Consider the following 19,712-nt stretch of genomic DNA (forward strand, 5'->3'; position numbering starts at 1 on the left):
TAGGATGGTAAATATCGACTTTGGTCAGATCTGAGAAGCTGCTCTTCCCAGGGTCAGGCCCCTAAGCATTTGTGGCCATAGACTCTCCTCTGCTTTAGCTGTGTATATAGCCCCAGCGTGAAGACAAGCTTATATATATATATATATATATATATATATATATATATATATATATATACATATATATAAGGTCATACAGGATCAAAGGGAGGAACGTCAGGAGAGCAGGACTAGACACGTTTTCGATAGCTGGTCATGGGCTACACATTTGGTCAAGTGCCCTCAGAGCTCATAAAATGACCTTTTATTTGGGCACAGAAACATTAGTAATGGTAATTACAACATTTGGGACACGGCCTAGGAATAGGTGTACATTGCATTCAACCCGTGACCATAGAGCCTGCGATCTGCTTCGGGAGAGGATGAGCAAGAAGGCTGGACTTGGATGTCTCTTTTACCAGTCCAGGCCCGACGAGAAAGTATTTAATGCTGGATGACCCAGTAACCCGTGTCAACCACTACTCACTATTATCCTGTAAAGACCTTTAACATATATCTTTGCACTTTTGTCCGGAAATCTGGCTGCATCCCAGAACACAGTAACCTTACAGCACACGAGAGCCTTGTGTCAACAACGTCACCGCTGACCGATAGTGACCGATAGTGACCGCACGGAACCGTGCTTTATTACATATATAGATCGCCTTTACCCTGGGTGACAGCGCCGATGTGCACGAGCTCCTGGGTACAGCTTGTTTACATCATGTTTCATGCTTGAGATTGTAGATTCACTGATGAGGATGTGCTCATAGATTGTAACTTATGACTCAGTATGGAAATGGTTACAATTGCCTTGAATTACAAATCGTTATAGTATTTTTGGGGGGCCCTTGTTTGTTCTTTGAATTTATTACATGTATTATCAATATATTAATTCCACACCATCACACCACCTGTACATTAAATAACGTGGCTAAAGCCCATACATAAAATTTTGTACCATTCATTTCATTTTGTACCAAAAACGGACATTTTAAACAGATTACCGTGTCCATACACTAACGAAAATAACATCAACAGGGAATATTAGGTGTAAAGCCAGTATGTGCTTAGAGATGATGATTTCCATGACCAATTGCTGAAATGCTGAATGTAGCAGGAGAGCTGCAGTTTCATATGCTTCATGAATGACATGCAGCACAAACAGAGAACTATTCCTAAAATTAGAATTAGGGGCTTGTGACCTTTTTGGGACCACTTACCATGTAAACCAAGGGGATTGTCGTAGCCATTACCGTCATTCAGCATTTAACCTCTTTATTGCTCTTTGTACATCAAGCGTGTTGGCTCTCCAAAATGATGCAGCAACTCAACCTCAATAAAGGCAGGCTGAGGGTAATAAGATTGCAGCCATAGACGAGGAGCTGCAGGTCGCATATTTCAGGAACAAAGCGTTGTTTATCAAGAAAAGAAAAAAAAATGTAAACAAGAATACTGCTTTAGGAAGTTGCACTTTTATGCAGACAGAATAAAGCAAAGATGTTGAAATTAACATATACATTGTGCTATTTCCCCATTCACGGTAATATTACAAAATACCATTACTGTAACTAAACCAAAAGGAATAGATTTGTATTACGCTCCCGTCGCCGGCCAACTAGAACCGGGAGTATGCATTTCGCTGCTGCTGCTGCTGGGGTGGCGGCTGGAGTGGCTGCTGCAGCGGCTGTTGCGCTTGTTGCTGCTGTTGCTGCTGCAATCGTATCTGCTGGGAATACGGATCTTCTAAAGATTTGACAAAGATTGTAGTCTTTGGACCGGTCTTCCACAGGATCCCGTTAGAGTCTATGACGGATGATTCCACGGTAATCTGGTGCGTCCCGAGCACCGAGAAGTTTAACAGGAACTGCGTGCTGAAGTAATCATTGTGCGGCTCAACCTTCTGTTCCATCTCACTTCTTACACCCTCCGCAGAGATCTAGCAAAGAAGAAGAAGTCATCAGTGCGGGGTTTATTATTAAAATGAATAATGCAAATTATTAAATGGGTTAGAAAATACAGGAAAAAAAATATATGGGGTTACAAAGCAGCCGTTCACGGTTATAAATCAAGCTTAAATATCCTCACATCCCAGTGGCTGAGCAACACCATACTGCTGGGACCCCCCAAGTTCCTTAATCACGGAAAATGTTGCTTCATTCATAATTTTTCTGAAGCTGCAGCTTCCCATATAGCGTACACGCAGCACAACACATCACACAATGCATTACATTTACGGCGTACAATACACAGCTTAGGCGGCATAGAACACCATCTACGGAAAAGTACCATCCCGCCTCATATTATCCTCCTTTTTGTAACGACTCTCGAGTAGCGTGATATTTGGAGTTAATATATTTGACGGCTGCCACCCTGTATTTCACGCATCGCTGTCAGAAGCCAGCAAAGTGCTAAGTACGGGGAAGGAAAAAGAAATGAATTCTCCAAAATGTTACCGTGGAAATCAGAAATTTGGCTGATGTTTCAGCTCTGGAATTTTAAATTCCTGACTATGCTTTTGGGGAAATAAGTTGTACGGGGAAAACTAGGCTGCCGTGATTAAAAAGGCAATAAACTGCTGAAGAATTACTTAACATTTGATTTTTGGGACTGTTCAGACAGGTATATTATGTTTAGTGATTCCATCTTCTTTATTGTATAACATTTGATTTCTGGGACTGTTCAGACAGTAGTATATTATGTTTTGCGATGAGGCGGGATTCCTTCTTCTTTATTGTATAACATTTTATTTTCTCCCCGACGTGGCAGATGAGGTCTAGCGTCACTTCATTTGGAACCTGAATACTAAGCACTTCCATCTGTGCAAACGAGTCAGACGAGCAGAAAAGCCCATATGTCCACAGAGCGACCGTTCGGATACCAGCTAGGATCACCGGTACCTTAGTGCCCGCACAGACGTTTTGGGGGGAATTTAATTTATCTTTCCTCTGATACATTCCGTGGCTGAATGGCTGCACGATGTATAGGTGAAAGGCTGCCCCTATACACTTATCTTTCATTGACAGGTACGCTTTATAATAGACTTCTCATATATCGTAAGCTGGCAGGAGCAGGGTCCTCTTATCCTTCTGTATCAGTATGTCCTACCTTGTGTTACTCCAAAGTAATGAAAAGGTAAAAGCAGCTCCAGGACGGTAAGATGATAAAATCATCGCAAATATCAACTATTTTAGAACAACCCTTGTTAAGGTTTAAAGTAACACTCTTGGCCGCCTTTCCGTAAGCGGATCACTACCTCATACGTTCTCATAAGGGCCGTTAAACCACACGGTTAACAAACAAGAAGTCCAATTACATATAAAGGGGGTGACAGGTCACCAACAGACTAGGGAACTTTGACGGGTTCTGTCCGGGGTATTTAATGGGGGGGCAAGGGTAGTTATTCTTTATAAAAGCAGGAGAGAATAACCAAAGACCATGCAGATACTAACACGCCAAGATCCCGGTATTATCTTCAGTATAAGATTAACATTTAGAACCCGCCAGTATTCAAACCCAACACATCAAGACAATGGTACAGGTTACATTTATACCACCTGTGGAAGCACAATCCTTACCTAAAGCAGCATTGTGCCTTTATATAAGAACCTTCTCTTTTAAGCACACAGGAGCAACACTTCACCCAACAGAGGGTGATGCTAACTTTGAGGAGTATGAATGAGGGAATCCTATGATAGAGTATGAATGAGGGAATCCTATGACAGTTACAGCACTTACTTTAAAGTCCTGGCCCAGTTTACTCTGCAGCGCGGACGAGACGTTGAGGCAGACGGACTGGATCTTGCGGAACAGCCCCGGTTTGGAGCCGTGTTGTACAACTCCCTCCACCTTCAAGGCCAGCTGCTGGTTACTCTGGACGGGGATCGGCTCCGTGGGATTGCGAGGAGATGGGGACAAGGCGAGCTGAACAAGGAGAAAAACGGTTATACGTTTTGTGGTTTACAGCATACAGAAAAATATGGCAGACTCCATGGGGCAAATGGTTCTTATCTGCTGTGTAATTCTATTATTTTTACATTAAGCACTTAACTCACTGAAGGATGCAGAGAAAATATATATATATATATATATATATATATATATATATACACACACACACATACCCATGTATATTTATACAGTATTTTTGCTCTGACAATCCAAAATCCAATACACACGATTTGTTTTACACTTTGGCACGGGAAGGCTGGTTCTTACCTTGATGCTCGTGGACTGCAGCTTCTGGAAAAAATATCTCTGGAATGAAAGCGGGACTTTTAGGAGGCTGATGACCGCATTGCACAGGCAGGAGGTGTGCTGGGGAGACACGGACGCAGAAAACAAAAACTTCAGTCAGTTAATGTATCCAGCGTACTTACTTTGTGAAAGGATCGGTTCTGTGATCAGTATATTTGCCGCATGCAGAATGGAGCAGCGGTCACAGATCTCAGACCCTCTAAGGAAATACATTAATCAGGAGTATAAATATATATAGATATTATACTGAGGGTTTCCCCTAAGGGGTGAACAAATACATTTGTTTTGTAAATGTGTGAGAAGGTGTAGATAAGTGTCATGGCATGAAAATAAAATGTTTAAATATTAAAAACATGATAAGTAAGTTGGTTTGTGTCTGTAAAGCCAGACTACATAAGATACCCGCTGTTTGCCAGGTAACCCTACGTGTAACCATCCCATGCGGCTTCACCGCATTAAATTACACAGCCATTCAGATCTGTTCCGAGATTCCCTCCAGTGTATCCCTCCCGTGTATCCCTCCCGTGTATCCCTCCCGTGTATCCCTCCCGTGGGCTCAGCGCACACGTGTTTATTCAATTACCGCACGCATTAATACTGCTCTTCCACGCTCATTTATTTCATTTTCTCATGCATTTCATCAGTCGCACCAACAGCATACAGATATTAATTTAAACGGATGATTTCCATGCAACTAATGCATTTACGGAGGAACTATGGTGCAATCACCATAGCAACCTATAGGATGCTTTGACACTACTTCACTTTTAACCTTCACCATTTCTGTTACTGAAAAAAACCCTTTTTATTAGAAGGACTGAACTATAATATGTTCTATATGTCCCTTAACTCATAAGTATTTATACATTAAAATTTCTCCCCATTGAAACACCTCCCTGGTTCTCAGTAGTGAGGAAAAGTAAAGTGAGCTCAGAGTAGGTGAATAAGTTAGTGTTTATTAAAGCAGAAATAAACACAAGGTGGGATGCGGTAAAAAAAAAAAAAAAAAAAAAAAAAAATCATCACTAAAATATGCTTAATATCCTAAAAAACTAGGATTTTTCTTAAAGTGTCCAAACAGGCCTAGAATGACCTGCTTTCAATTACATTCCTATTATAGGGTAGGGGAGCAGAACAAAGCAATACTCGCCACCTATGTATCTCAGGAGATCTGAACAGATAGACGGGGGGACGGGACTTCAGGAGGATTATGCGCTCTGCTCACGTACAACTAATACACATTGAAGACGCAGCGTCGTACTGCAGCTAGGTATCTGAATCACCTAAAACTTGCTGGTCGCTTACCAGGTAAGACACAGGGGGGTATTTTCTGCCGAGGAGCTCCACTTCTTCCAGTACGTGGTTAAAAACGGAGAGCATCTTCCTCTCGTATTCACTGTCGGCCTGCCCAGAGCCACTCAGGCTGCAATCCTGGAAACTGCAATACAAATAACAGATTTGCATGAATTACCAAGGTCGGATGAGGCTAATGGAGTCAGCCAACACCAAGAGGGCCACAGGTGTCCAATTCTGCTACACAAAGGTTGTTGAGCATCGTCTGCCCCCCATGCGCTGGCTGGAGACCAACACGTGGCTCTAAATACTGGCATTTTAATGAACGCAGACACTCACGGGGCAAAGTAAATATGAATACGGGATCTGGACACGGCACACTTACCTACAAGATTCCGGGTCCAAAATAAGGGCTTCGATGGTATACGAAATCAAAAGGCAGCTCTGTTGTTGTCTGGATCGTAAGTAATAACAAAAAGTTAAGGCTTGTTAATGTCTTCAATAAAATAAGAAATTCCCTCGGCCAGATCGGCAAAAGCAAATCTGTATCCCAGAGACCCCTGTGCGTATTCGTGGTAAGCATTGCTTAAAATGGGAGCGCTTTCCTGCGCTGCTTCAAGTAGCCAATCAGCAACATCTAATGCCAGACCACAAATGAGGAAGGCAGCTGCTGCAGCAGGGCTGCATGAAAGAGAGCTGTACTTCAACCAAAAATACGTATATTTACTTCGCTCTGACAGTAGTCTATACGATTTAATCTGAAAAATGGCTTCTGTAGGGGGAAAACAAGTTCCGATGATTGTCACAATAACGAAGGATACATTTCTATGTTTCTCAAAGTTGCAGAATCCGCGTCAAAAGAAGATCTGTAGAGATCATTGTAGCGTGCGGCGAGATTTTTGAATTCCTCCATACAGTGCTTCATCTGCAAGACAAATAACACGCGACAAATAACGCAGAATTCAACGGCGGATGAGGACCATCTAGTCTGTCCTTGATATTGCCTTAGATTCATGAAAGCTTTTGCCTGTCCCATCCATGTTTACATTCCCTTACTGCATTAGCTTCTACCACTTTTTCTGGTCACTGTTCCCTTTATCTAAACACCAGACCCTCTAGTTTTAGTTAATGACCTCTTGTTCTAACGTAGGGTATTTAGCAGCATTTTGAGAAAAGGACACAGCGTGAGCCGACACAGCTCTGCCAAGGACAGTTTATTGAAAACATTTAAATACTTAAAGGGATTTCACAAAGTACAGGAGGGAAGGAGGAGAAACGTCAGAGCATGAGGTCATCATCTAAAACTAGAGGGTCAGAGCTTTATATGTAATATAAGGAACTTTTACTTTACAGAGAGGGGGTAGATAAGTGGAACAGCCCCTCAGCAGAAGTAGTAGCAGAGGTTAACACAGTAAGAGAATTTATACATGCATGGGAATCAATCCTGAATCAAAGAAGAGGCCAAGAACTGATTAAGGTTTGAGTCTTGACATCAGGAAAAAGAGGCAGACCAGACGGGCTGAATGGTTGCCACCAGCTAAATTGTATGTATTAACATACATATATATATATACACACACACATATATACATACACACACACACACATATATATATATATACATATATATATATATACACATAGTGGGATTGTCTTCTGTCGCCCCGCTACAGCCTGTATTAAAGCGTGACGGTGCTTGGAGCTTTGGGGAGCAGCAGATTTCAGAACTATAAATCCTTCTGCCCCCCCCCCCCACACACTAAACCACTCGCTTGCAGGACCGTAGAGAGCCGCGCGCAGGGTGAGGAGCCGCAGGACATACCTGGGTTGAAATGCGCCCGCAGCGCTGGAGATCGTTCCCGGAAGCCATGGCTATGGTGGACGCGATGGCCGGAGGGGGGCTCGTTTTCAGGCTGTTACCGGTGCAGATGAGCTGAGAGAACGCCTGCAGGACATCGATCCGCAGCTTCACAAACTCGCACTGGAAGCTTAGCGGGTTCATGGGGGTGCTGGCAGCCTGAAAACCAAGCGACAAAATTACCAGGGGTCCTTCAGCAACATCTCAGCGAATCGTGTTCATGTTTAAAGAGAAAGCGGCACATCCGACACATTCATTGTATTACTATTATATTCAGTTATCGAGGGGAATACGCTTAATATTTTTAGCTCGTACATCATGCGTAACACGGTCATTTAATACACCATCCTTCGTTTCAAATGATCCAGCAGTAAAGACGACACTATATTCCTACTGGGGTCTCTAAGCCGCTTCCAGGACTTGCACTGTACAGGGCTTGTATCATTATGGGTTGTCACTTTTATAATAAATATTCACGTGAAAAGGAAAAAATATATAAAAACAGTAATTTTGATCCTAAATAGGTTAAGAGAAGAAAATATTTTAAATCTATTACTCTACAGGTGTAGGAATCAGGACGGGGAATAGTCTGAAACGTAACGCTATACAGAATAAGCCTCGCATATCACGTTTATGTCGCCTGCGCGGATACGTTCAGTATATACGAACGCGGCAGTCTTGGAATAAAACATTCCATGTGGGGGTTTAGAACGGCAGCTGGAAACAATTACAGCTTTAATGTATTCTTCCGTATAGAGACACCCTGTATGTCTCTCCTCCCAAAGATCATAAAGCCAATGTGCTCACGGTCAGCGATGCTATGCCTTTGTGGTAAGATTTCAAAGACTCGGAAATACAAGAGAGGGCCGAGCTGTAATCGTCTTCTTGCAGCGCGGTCAGGCGTTCCTCGGCCGTGGACAATTCCTTCAGGCTGTTTAACCAGAAGTAAAAGTGCTCGGACGCCACTTGTGTCAGCAGGCTCTGGTACAGCTCCTTGGCCATATCATGATTTCCCTACGGAGAGAAAGACAGACAATAATGTATTCTGTGCTTTCTGACTTAAAATAAAAGCAGAGCGAGCGTTATCTGATCAAGTTCCTTCTCTCCCTCCTACCCTTACAAAGGCTGTCAGAACCAAAAAAAAAGCTCAGCAACGTAATAATAGGGGAGAGATAACTTAATGGGAGGAATAATCATGCAGATCGTGAGAATAGGGAGTCCCATGGTATAAACCTACGGAGGACCCCTATTGCGTATATTAATATGCAAACAGAATGATCCGGAGTCCCGCTGTACAGCCCCAAGGAGATGTGCTGCACGAATATATATATATATATACAGGTCTCTGGGACGGGGTAGATGGAGAGCAAGGTGGGCAAATGTTCCCCCTTCACTTTGCAGCTGACTGGAAATCCGTACGGGGTCCAGTCTGAGACTTCGCTAAAGCTTGCAACAGGTGGAGGAGACATTTAAACTCCATCAAGCCTCAAAATCAGGAAGGCCGTTGACTTAAGTGGCCCTCATCTAAGGGATCAGCCACAATGGGTTAATTTAGTATAATGAACAATAAAATACAAGATTTGGGGAAGATTCATGCTTTAAAGTCTATATATATATATAACTGAAAGAAGCGGAATCTAGGAGAGACCGCAGAACGCACCATTCTTGAGGCTTGTCTGGCTATCCTGTACACGGTCCATCCATTGGAGACGTTTTCTAGCTGCTGTTTGATGATGGTCTTTACTTCTGGCGACAGAGCTTTCTGACTGGCAACAAAGATAACTGTGGCCAGACTCACCTGTGCAGGCAAAATAAACCATTATATTTACTGTGACATAGTTAGTGACATCACTAATGTAAATGAAGTCAGATAATCTCTTTACCGTCTTCCGCTTACAAAATAAATATCTATTTTAAAATATATAGTTAGTTAAACCAGCAAGAGTTCTTGAAAGTCTCCTTAAACACTTGATTATGCATTATACGGGGCCAGCTCAGCCGTTAATGCTGGGGATTTCTTCCAGTGTTGGCCCTTCATAATGAATAGTGACGCGGGCGACTATTCTTTTGTGAATTCTCCTGCCAAGTCTCTCTCTAGCGAACAGACCCACTTTAGGTGCATAAAAAAATGACATATGCTTGTTTTATTGTATAGTACATATTACATATTTATCTGAAGACTCCATTCTGACAAAATCCCAAAATATCTATTAAAACGTTCTACAGGAAAACAAAACCCACACACTTCGGTCTTCACCGCGAGCATTAATAACGTATTCTCCGGTAATTATCTGCTTATTGGCATTTTCTTACCAGGAGCTCTTGCTGCTTGTCGGTGGCCGAGCGGCCGATTACTTTGTAAAGCTCCACGATGTCCCCCAGCATTCCGTCCCCCAAGACCGGGAGCTGCATGGCCACAGACGCCAGACAGTGACACATGTAGATCCTGGCCGAGTCGTGAGCGCTGTGCAGCTGCGTTAACAGGGACTCCACCACCGACTGGCTCAGATAAGGACGGCTCTTCGCCAATTTAACCATGCACGATAACGCTATCTATGAAAATAAATAAGAAGAATAATAAGCACAGGTTCATTAACTCCAACTCCAGCACCCTGTAGCACGTGCTGTTATTCCACCCTTTTTTTTGTTTTTTTCATAACAGAAAGTTATAGATTATAGTAAATGGAAGGAACTGTGAGAATCCATGTCATGGGTCCCAATAAAGATCAATACATCTTTACTCTGACAATCTGCAGATTTCTTGTGTTTGTGAAATGAGTGCATTATATATATATATATATTTGTGAAATTAGTGCATTATTTAACATGTTCACTGCCTGTTCTTTTATGAAATCAGGGTAATCACATAACGTACCTTTAATGTTAGCTGAGCTCCCGTGCTGTTACCTTGGCTACAAAGAACTAAGAGAGATTCCAGTCCGTACACGGCATCTTTTTCTAGACCCAAAGGATCTGATGTGAAAAAAGTAAGAAGAATTAGATTACGGGGTTTGAGAAATCAGATACACATCCAACCAAATGGAAAATGTATTTCACTTTTCAATGCTGAAGTACTGTATGGGAAAACTTAATGCACTCCACTATACATTTGGGGAAGGATATTTGAGGATTTGGGGTACAATTCAAGGAACAGTCTAACACCCCAAAGACTGGAATACAGTGCAGACGCTACTACCCCAGGCCAAGATTCCCAAGAGAATAATAGCTCCAAAATACACAATGTCTAGTTATGTGCTGTGCTTTTCTGTGTGTTTTTTTTACTTGTTTTAGCAATAGTTTGCCTCTGTTGATATTTTTATCTACATATGATTGGTACGATACAGTGTGGGGCATATTTAAATGTTCTGCCCCGTTTCCCTGGTGGATTAACCCCCGGATTGCAGTCAAGAGTAGTAAGGAAACGGCGCAGATTACAATCAATCTTATCAAACTTTAACACTTTAATGTTCCTGACAGCCCCACTAAAAATACCAAATACTTTCGTACCCATTCTTCAAAAGCACTTATCTGAGCTAGAAGACACAGCGCTGCAGCTGCCCTCCTCTGCGGTCTGGCAATTCTTGCCATCGGTTGGCTGCTTGATGCAGCCAATCAGTGGCAGGAATGCATTCCCACTAAAATCAATGAGACTGCCTGCCACACATGTGCACGGGGGACCAAAAAGACCCCCACTCGCCATTCCCAACCCAGCCCTGGAGCTGTCTGGTGGGGAGTACATCACGTGTAGGGAGATGTTATGCGCTCGTAGTACATGCTAAACAACACGGGTTACAAGACATACGGCTCTAATAATAAAAACAACCGATTCCAATGAAGCAAACGGATCGGAAAGAAAAAGTGAACCTTTAAGAGGGCCAAAAAGATCCACAGTGTAAGTTTCCATACTGAACTTCAATAGAAAAATAATGTGATAGTTGCCCCAGGTGCCCACAGTAATAAGCAAGTCTTCTGATTTACGCTTATTGGCCGCGGCAGGCGGTAGAAAGCCGAGCGCTGCTCAGGATAGTTTATTAGACCAGAGAGTATAGTGGACAGCAAATCTTACAGGTAGCCTGGACAGCTTTATTATATCGGTAGGGAGAAAGCTAAAAGGGGGGTATATACATATATCTTTTATTTATATAGCACCCACAATTAACATAGTGCTTCCTATAGGGTATGACAAAACTAGAGCTGACAGACTAAGACAAACCTATATTTAATATGATTTAATAACGCTATAATATATATTATAATGTAATACTTATTTTATATAAAATTTAATTTGTTTTATTCAACTCGGATAAAATCTTTATTTTGAGAACGAATATAACTCATAAAATGCACTTCCGGCACTCATAAAACTCTTTATGACCTCACCTTTGTCCTGACAGGATGAAACGATGTTCGTAAGAACCGTCACGCCGTGGGCTGCAATGCCGCGATTACTATGGTAACTGCACTCCTGCGCCAACTTTATTAGATCCGAATACCTCGCTGGGCCTGATATGGCTCCTAAAACAAGGTGTAGCGAAAATGAATTAGCCAAGTCCGTCAACCTTTATTATTATTATATTAAAAACGGAGATTTTAAAGCCGTTGAAATATTTCCACCTTATCAAGCACAATTTCACATGCCCTGTACATAAAGTGTTTGGGATATGCCTATTCAATACATACAGCCAACAATACTCAGCATTAGTAACTCGGTAATTAAGTTTGAAGAGGAAAAAAACTCAAGTCCATCAAATTCAACCCTGCTGCTGATCCAAAAAGCCCAACTTATCCGATAAGAAATAATTGTAATATTATCACTATTACGGTTTGTGGATTCCTGTGTGAACAATACACCATTTGCATGTCATCACAGGCAATATACTGCAGGATTTTGTAATTATTATATATATATATATATATATATATATATTACAGTGGCATATCAGGGGATTTATATGTAAAGCTTTGAGGAAATAATTATAATAATTAGAACAATAATAATTAAAGGTGTAGATGTAATGTAAGGGACTGGTACACTGGCATGCTAGCTTGCTTCATAAGCTACGATATCCACATCAGCCACGGAACGGGGTTAAGGCACAATGTTAACGTTAATACGCTGGCTGGCGATTTCCTAAAAGTAGTTTTATTAAATGAAAAGCTGTGTCTATTTTCTGTTCTGATTTTGGAGAAATACTGAACGACGGCTTCCTCTTTCAATCCAAGTCCATGAAGTGTTCACTGAATTTGCTGCTCATGCCAACGACTTACCTGGCGCCGCACTGAAGAACTGTTTGATAGCGATACTACCTGACAGCGCGGAGAGAACGGCGAGCATGCCGAGCTTCAGGCTGTCATATGGCGTTTGGAGCGCACACTCACACAGCGCCTGGGAAGAGAATTATAGGAAATACAATGAATGGATAACGTCAAACCCTCAGCCGCCCAGATCCACGGGTCATAAACCTGCAGCAATTCTCAAAAATGGGTTAGCGAGGATTAACAAAGCCATCTCCTTACAGAGCTAACATTATACGACAAGAGAAAACGTCCCGCTGCACATGGAGTCCCCTTTTAAAGAGACCACGGACTTTAATTCCGGCAGTTATATAAATAGCTTTGTGCACAATAATAAAAAAAGAAATAAAAAGATGATCAGCACCTGAATATTTTCTCTGCTCCATGTGTGAGGGGTTCTGTTAGCCAAAAACTTCAGATCTTGAATAGCAAGCCTCTTTACTGCTTTTCTGGGGTCGTTTTTTAAATACTGTAACAGAAGCTGAATCTGCAAGAGAGACCAAATCTAAAGTAAGCGTGATGTCATCGCATGCGAAAATATTAAATGGATGCCGGCCGGCATACAAACGTAACAAGATATCCAGAGTGAAACACGAAGGGACTATTAAAATACACTAACTGCGTCTAGAAATCATCCGAAGCCAATGATGATTGTGTGTGCATCACAAACATAACCATACAACATCTGCTAGCATCCTTTACAATGTTCTATACGCAAGCCTGCCGGGATACAGACCAAGCAAACGTATTACGGCAGCGGAGTTATCAGCGGAGTTAACAGTCGATTGCAAGGCTCTCTGCGGCATGTGCAGAATGTAACTAGATGCTTTAGATTTAGATTCTGTGGATGGGATCTGTGGTTTGCTTTACAGACGGAGATGCAGAGACCTGAAACTTATAGACAGCATTTTACAAGCTCATGCGCATCCTTCCTGCAGAAATGTTAGTAGCTCAGCAGCCTATGGAATGCACGGAAAATAGCTGGGGAGCGGGGATGGGGAAAAAGTATATGAGGGGGGGATTCTGCAGAAATCCTCCATGCATTTTCAAAGGGGGTATCGTGAAAATGTACAGGAGCCATGCAGTTATCATATGCATTAAAGTGCATATAATGGCTGAAATGTTACTTTGAAATGGAATAAAACTAACAGGAGACACTAAACATATTTTATGGACTGTTCATGAATTATCCTCTTGGAAAATTTTAATCTGACCTTGAAGCAAATTAAAATTTCTGGATAAAATCCATTCCAGATTACATAGCTAAATGCGGAATTAATGATCTGAATGCATACCCAGCCCTTTTCCTAGCAGGCTTACCCAAACATAAATTCTTCCGGGCAGGACAGTGTTAAAATATTACACAATAGAAAGGAGGCTTTACTCCTTAATATATAAATATATATATAACTATAGTAAGCTTTTATCCCCCCTTTTTTCCCAGCCACCTTAGTGCGTTCGTCAAAGAGCTGCCATTACCTGCTTAGGGATGTCAACCAAAGAGGACGCAGCCAGCAGCGTGAAGGTGTGCAGCGTTACGATGACCATCTTCGTGGACGGATACGACGTCACCAATTGTTGCAGAAGCTGGCGACTGTTGGAGGCCAAAATGGCATTATGGTGCATGTGCTGGAGAATGGGGATCAGCTTCAGCTTCAAATCCACAGGAGTGGCCAACCCTATAAACACAAGAATTAGAGGACAGTACGTTAGAGAGAGTCTCATAATACTAATTATATATATATTGAACATGCACACTATACCACTATATATATTACAATACCTTGTTACAACTTTCTGTCTAAATTATGCAGAAATCCATATTTACATTTTACAGTTATTGATACTGGAATTCTATACACAATAGTCAAGAATCTACATGTCCTACAGCAGCCTGTGAGCGTTCATAAGCTCACAATTTGTCTATATATCATGTTAAATAAATGACTGTAGAACATCAGTACTGCCTGTGGTCACCATCTTCAATGGGATGGGGTTTTGACCGTCAGAAACCCCTGTTGTGTGACAATGTGAAGTGTCAATAAGATAATACAAAGGATAAAACCACTCTGCTTTTTGAAGCTTGACACTTCTAAGAGCAAGTTTAAATACAATGAGCCCCCTGTCAATAAATAATTACACGGAGCCAAATATTAGCTTTAGCTATACAACCGTTTAATAATGGCATTCAATCCTGATGGCAGCAGCCGTAAAACAATAGATCCTATTTTATATCAAGTTCCTACTCCTCCCCCCCAAAGAGAAGGTCGAGGTTTAAACTACAGTATATAACCATAAAAACAGTCAATTAAAGTGAAGCCCAGAAATAACCACTTTCACCATTACTATTTATACACTCCGCAAGTCAGTATATTCGAGTTAGGGAAGCTAATGCAAGGAATCACATTCTCCTTTCGCACCCATTACTCCATACAGTCCTCTAAATGTACAGTAACATCGGATTGCAGATTATATTAATACGCATTAAGAGATCTTCAGGTTGGATGACCGGACCCCATGCTGCCAAACACAAAATCTGAAGTCTGGGTTACATAAGAGGGATTATTAAAAGCACATACCTTGGATCATTTCCCCAATTTTGTTGCAGATTCCAGTAGCAAAGTCCCTGGAAGAATAAGATGGGGGAGCAATCTTAATAGAATGTAGCAGTAGGGGTGAAATAGACTGTGCAACTAAATCAAAATTAATGTTCCCTTCGCCTATATACACAGCTGGGAAGTTGGAATGGTTAATGGATTCTTATTGAAAATGTAATGTATACTTCGACAAAAAGGAATCAAATGAATCATATGATTACACTGCCAGAAATGGAAAGAATTGGAACAAAGTGTAACAAATATCTATAAAAGTAACAAAAATAAAGAATAAAATAAATAAATGTAAGAACACTCAACACGGCACAGCTGAATTCAAGGAAAGATTAGGAATAAAAAAACATCAACTTTCTCTAGATTGTAAACTCTTTTGAGCAGGACCCTCCTCACCTGATGTTTCTGTGAGCCAAATGGTTATGTCCTGTCTACTCATTGTACAGCGCTACGGATTATGATAGCGCTATATAAAACAATAAATAATAACAATAATAATGAGGAGGAATAATAATAATAATGCAGGTCCCAAAGACAGTTATGTTAGCTTCTCCTATAGCATATGCATGAGTTTATAATACATATCTACTACCAATTTCAAATGTAAATACCATTTCGTAGGTTTATTTAGCATAAAGACTGTAAAATGCAGGATTTTGGAAAAGTGACAGATTTTACTTTGAGGGCCAACAGTCACCCCCAGGAAGAACAGACATGAACTTGACGGATCATACAGATGAGTCGCTTACTTAAGACCAAACTCACTTTGACTGAGCTGAGAAGCGTGCAGCAGCAAATATAGCGGCTTCTACCTCCACGTTATCGTGGGAATCCAAACTCTGGCGGATACTGTGGTGGGCATTCTTCCGATCGGGAATTATGGAGGCCATGCTTCCAAGCATTCTGCAGAACATGAGAGGACAACCCTTAAATTACATTTAAAACAGCGACCCATCATATGGAAAATAGCAAGACACAGGAGAGAAACAAATGCAAAGGATAACCGGTTATATAATGTAAATGAACCCCCTTGCAATGGAGGACGTGTTATGTATGCCATTAATAAATGTCCCTTGAAGACCAATGACATACCTGGTACGTCTGTTAAAAAAATCATCCCCCCACAGGAGTGATCATTGAGGCTTAACTCCATGATTGTCGATTTACATTATGGAATGTTATAACACCCCTAGAAAAATACTTTGGGTTGAAAAAACATGGACAGTTATAATACAGCGTGAGTAGTGCAACCATAACCATCTTAGGTACCGACTTTACACTGATGTAAGCATTCAGGATACTGACATAAACAACAACCGGAGGCTGACGTCAAGCCGAGTGACTTTCTTACCGGAGGGTAATAGCCCGGGCCACCGGGTCATTGCTGTGAATGACAGAAAAGATTCTTTTCACAAACTCATCCACATTAAGGATTTTCTCTAAGTGCTTCTCACTCTGTTGGGTCACCTTCAGCACGCAGAGGCGAAGAAAATTGTTCCTGAAACACAAACCAGATTAGTTACAGAACAGCAAATCAAGGCTGTGACTGTTTATCAGCGCTACGGGACTTGATGGTGCTATATAAACAATAAATAATAATAATATATTTCTGCTATCATGAAATAATCATAACCAGTATAACTTATCTATCCCTTCAAAGCCTGCTATGCAAAGGTGCTGAGTAAAAAGGTCTGGTTTCTATAAAGAACACAGTCACATATCTATTAAATGCACATTAAATACATGATCACTTATTATAGTGTAGGAGGAGACCAATAGACACAACATATATATATATATCTACCCTCAAGGAGGTAATTAGACAGAGAGGGTAAATTGCATTGTGATCTCAAGTGCAACAAGGTAAGGGCAGAAGGTGAATCACTTTGCACTATGGGAGAAGCAAACAAAGCTTGTTTTCCATACATTTGTTTGACTCGAGGAATACACTTAATTTGGTACTTTTACTGCCGATTTCAGCAAACACAGACAGACTACATTTGGACCCTGCCTTTCATTTATAAAATAAACTGTGGGTTTTATTCACTAAGGCAGGAGTTTATAGGAGAGTGGTGTTTTAAAATCTCTGATATTACTGTGCATTACAAATAGCCGACTCCAAATTAGGGGTTTCCAGGTGCCGACACACCTTCGTCTCAGCGTAAGTTCTTTAAATTAAGAAAAAAGGAAATGCTTCTTTGATAAGAAAACGAAGGGTTTAATACAGTGATGAAGCCCACAGGGTTACATTGGGAATGAAGATGGAGATAACAAGTATGTAACAGAGACGTACCTAACTGCAACAAGAATGTGAACGACTGTAACAAGGTATTGGGGAGACACAAGTCTTATAGGGACGATGACATCATATATACAGAGATCAAAAGCGTCACACTACAAATCCTATCACACCTTACTTACAAACAGGCCCTACTGCTTTCACAGACGATGCTATACGCTATTTACAGTCGTACATTTGCCTTTTGATGTGCGCTTCGGGAGATTACATTTGTATTTAAATAAACGTCTCCGCCTGTCCTTTCTGTGAGCGCGGAAATCACCCGGCCAAATGTCGTTTAGTAAGGTCAGATCACTTTAACTCCATTTACACCTATACTGTTTAATATAAATATGTTACCATGCTCCCTGGGGGGCCTGACATAGTCTGCACGCTACCCCCATGATCAGATCTCTCCATCTTACTCCAGCATGCATACAGACCATGGCAGGACCCCCCGCCGCCCCAGACAGCGGGACCCCCCGCCGCCTCAGACAGCACTTACCCAACTCTGAACACATCAGCCAGTTTCAGGAAAGCAGAGTTTATAAGGATGGGAAATGGATATTTCTGAAACAGTCTTGGAAAACGAACCACCGCTTCGCACTGCTCTCCGAGCTTCCCGGATCGTAAACCTAAAGGGGCGGAAAAACAGGACAGATGACTATAACACGGAGCCAATGTCGCACGACGTCTGTCGTACATTCATACCAAGCACACTGAGCAACGGTTTGGGCTCATAGAATCGGGGAACTGTATAACTGTAGAATTTCTGACACAGGAATTTAAGGGGACGTCGTGAGCCAAGCGTCCTTTACGATCCCGCTATGTAATGAAGGTGCCCCCTACAACCAACATCTGTAGATATTGAAGGAATGGAAGCTTTAAGTATTAAAATATTTTAATAGATGCTGACGGCTCAATACAAGAACTCATCTTCATTAAAAATAGAAGCTGCTCCACCTATTCTGACAACTTTTATAACTGAATTTTAGGTTGTTGCCATGGAGACTCAGAAACTCCTTAAAAGAGTTATGCGTGGCTTTATGTGACTTAAATATTAGAGGAATGAATACAAAGCATGATCTGCTTGTTTCTTTGTGGAATTGTTTTATGCAGTGGAACAGCCTCCCCGACACAACAGCGATCCCACGAGGATGTTTAACATCGCCGTGTAACGAGGCATGAAAGTAAAAGAAGAGCGGTGTTGGATAGAGGAACGCACGCCAGGGTGTAACGAAAACTTTCCTTTGTTTTCCCCTCGCATTTATATTGTCAGGGGGATCATGGGACGTACTCATCCAAAACAGAAATAAATTAATTTAATACTGATTTTGGAACAAATATTATAAATATATTCCTTGTAACAAGGGGACAATAACTAACGGATCTCAAATGTTTTTTTTTTAAGACTTAATGAGGATGGTTACATCGCTAAACTGCAAGTTGTCATCTAAAATTATTTTGTAGAGTTCTCAATATATGAAATACACAGGTTACAGGGCCAGTCTTGGAAATGGATTTACTTATCTGGTGCATATAGTGATATTTTAATATTTATTATGGGTAATCAACAAGAAACCCGAATATTTTAGTTTCATTGTGTACCATTATCACTCATACGGTTATATATGCATATATATATATAATATATATGTATATATATATAATATATATATACATATTAGGCGCGGCAAGATCTATCTGTGATTATCTGTTAACCCATTTGCTGCCAGGTCAGATCCGATATCCAGGCCTCTGTCTGAATTAAGCAGCTACCTTTATCCAGCTCCATCAGTGCCGAGTTAGCATCCAGTTCCTGCTCCCCATACCCAGCATCCGCCAGGAAAGACCTGGCCGCTCCGCCACCTGACGCCATATCGCTACGGTATCCTACCGTAACCCTATCCAACCCGACCCTAACTTCTGTTATTAGACTTTATAACCGAAACAAATTGAATCAATCGCTCACTGCTACGAGGTAGCCATGACACCCAAACTGCGCATGCGCCACCACTGAGAAGCGCCGTCGAGGTCTTATTCCGTCACACCCAGAGGACATGGTAAACACGTTCCCCATTGG

General features: G+C 41.4%; 1 protein-coding gene across 1 annotated transcript; it reads right to left on the bottom strand.

Moving 5' to 3' along the window:
• Positions 1–1,495: 1,495 nt before the first annotated feature.
• INTS7 (integrator complex subunit 7) lies at positions 1,496–19,610 on the bottom strand. Its single transcript, XM_053458687.1, has 20 exons — positions 19,409–19,610; positions 18,135–18,264; positions 16,703–16,849; positions 16,117–16,254; positions 15,322–15,368; positions 14,222–14,421; positions 13,107–13,229; positions 12,716–12,833; positions 11,828–11,962; positions 10,323–10,420; positions 9,761–10,000; positions 9,108–9,245; positions 8,255–8,461; positions 7,412–7,606; positions 6,411–6,514; positions 5,975–6,043; positions 5,602–5,734; positions 4,258–4,356; positions 3,778–3,963; positions 1,496–1,978 (listed from the first exon to the last, which is right to left on the bottom strand). Exons 1-20 carry the CDS (start codon positions 19,506–19,508, stop codon positions 1,658–1,660), a joined length of 2,928 nt encoding a protein of 975 aa, XP_053314662.1. The 5' UTR covers positions 19,509–19,610; the 3' UTR covers positions 1,496–1,657.
• Positions 19,611–19,712: the final 102 nt, after the last annotated feature.

This window comes from Spea bombifrons, chromosome 3 (assembly GCF_027358695.1).
Source record: "Spea bombifrons isolate aSpeBom1 chromosome 3, aSpeBom1.2.pri, whole genome shotgun sequence".
NCBI lineage: Eukaryota > Metazoa > Chordata > Amphibia > Anura > Pelobatidae > Spea > Spea bombifrons.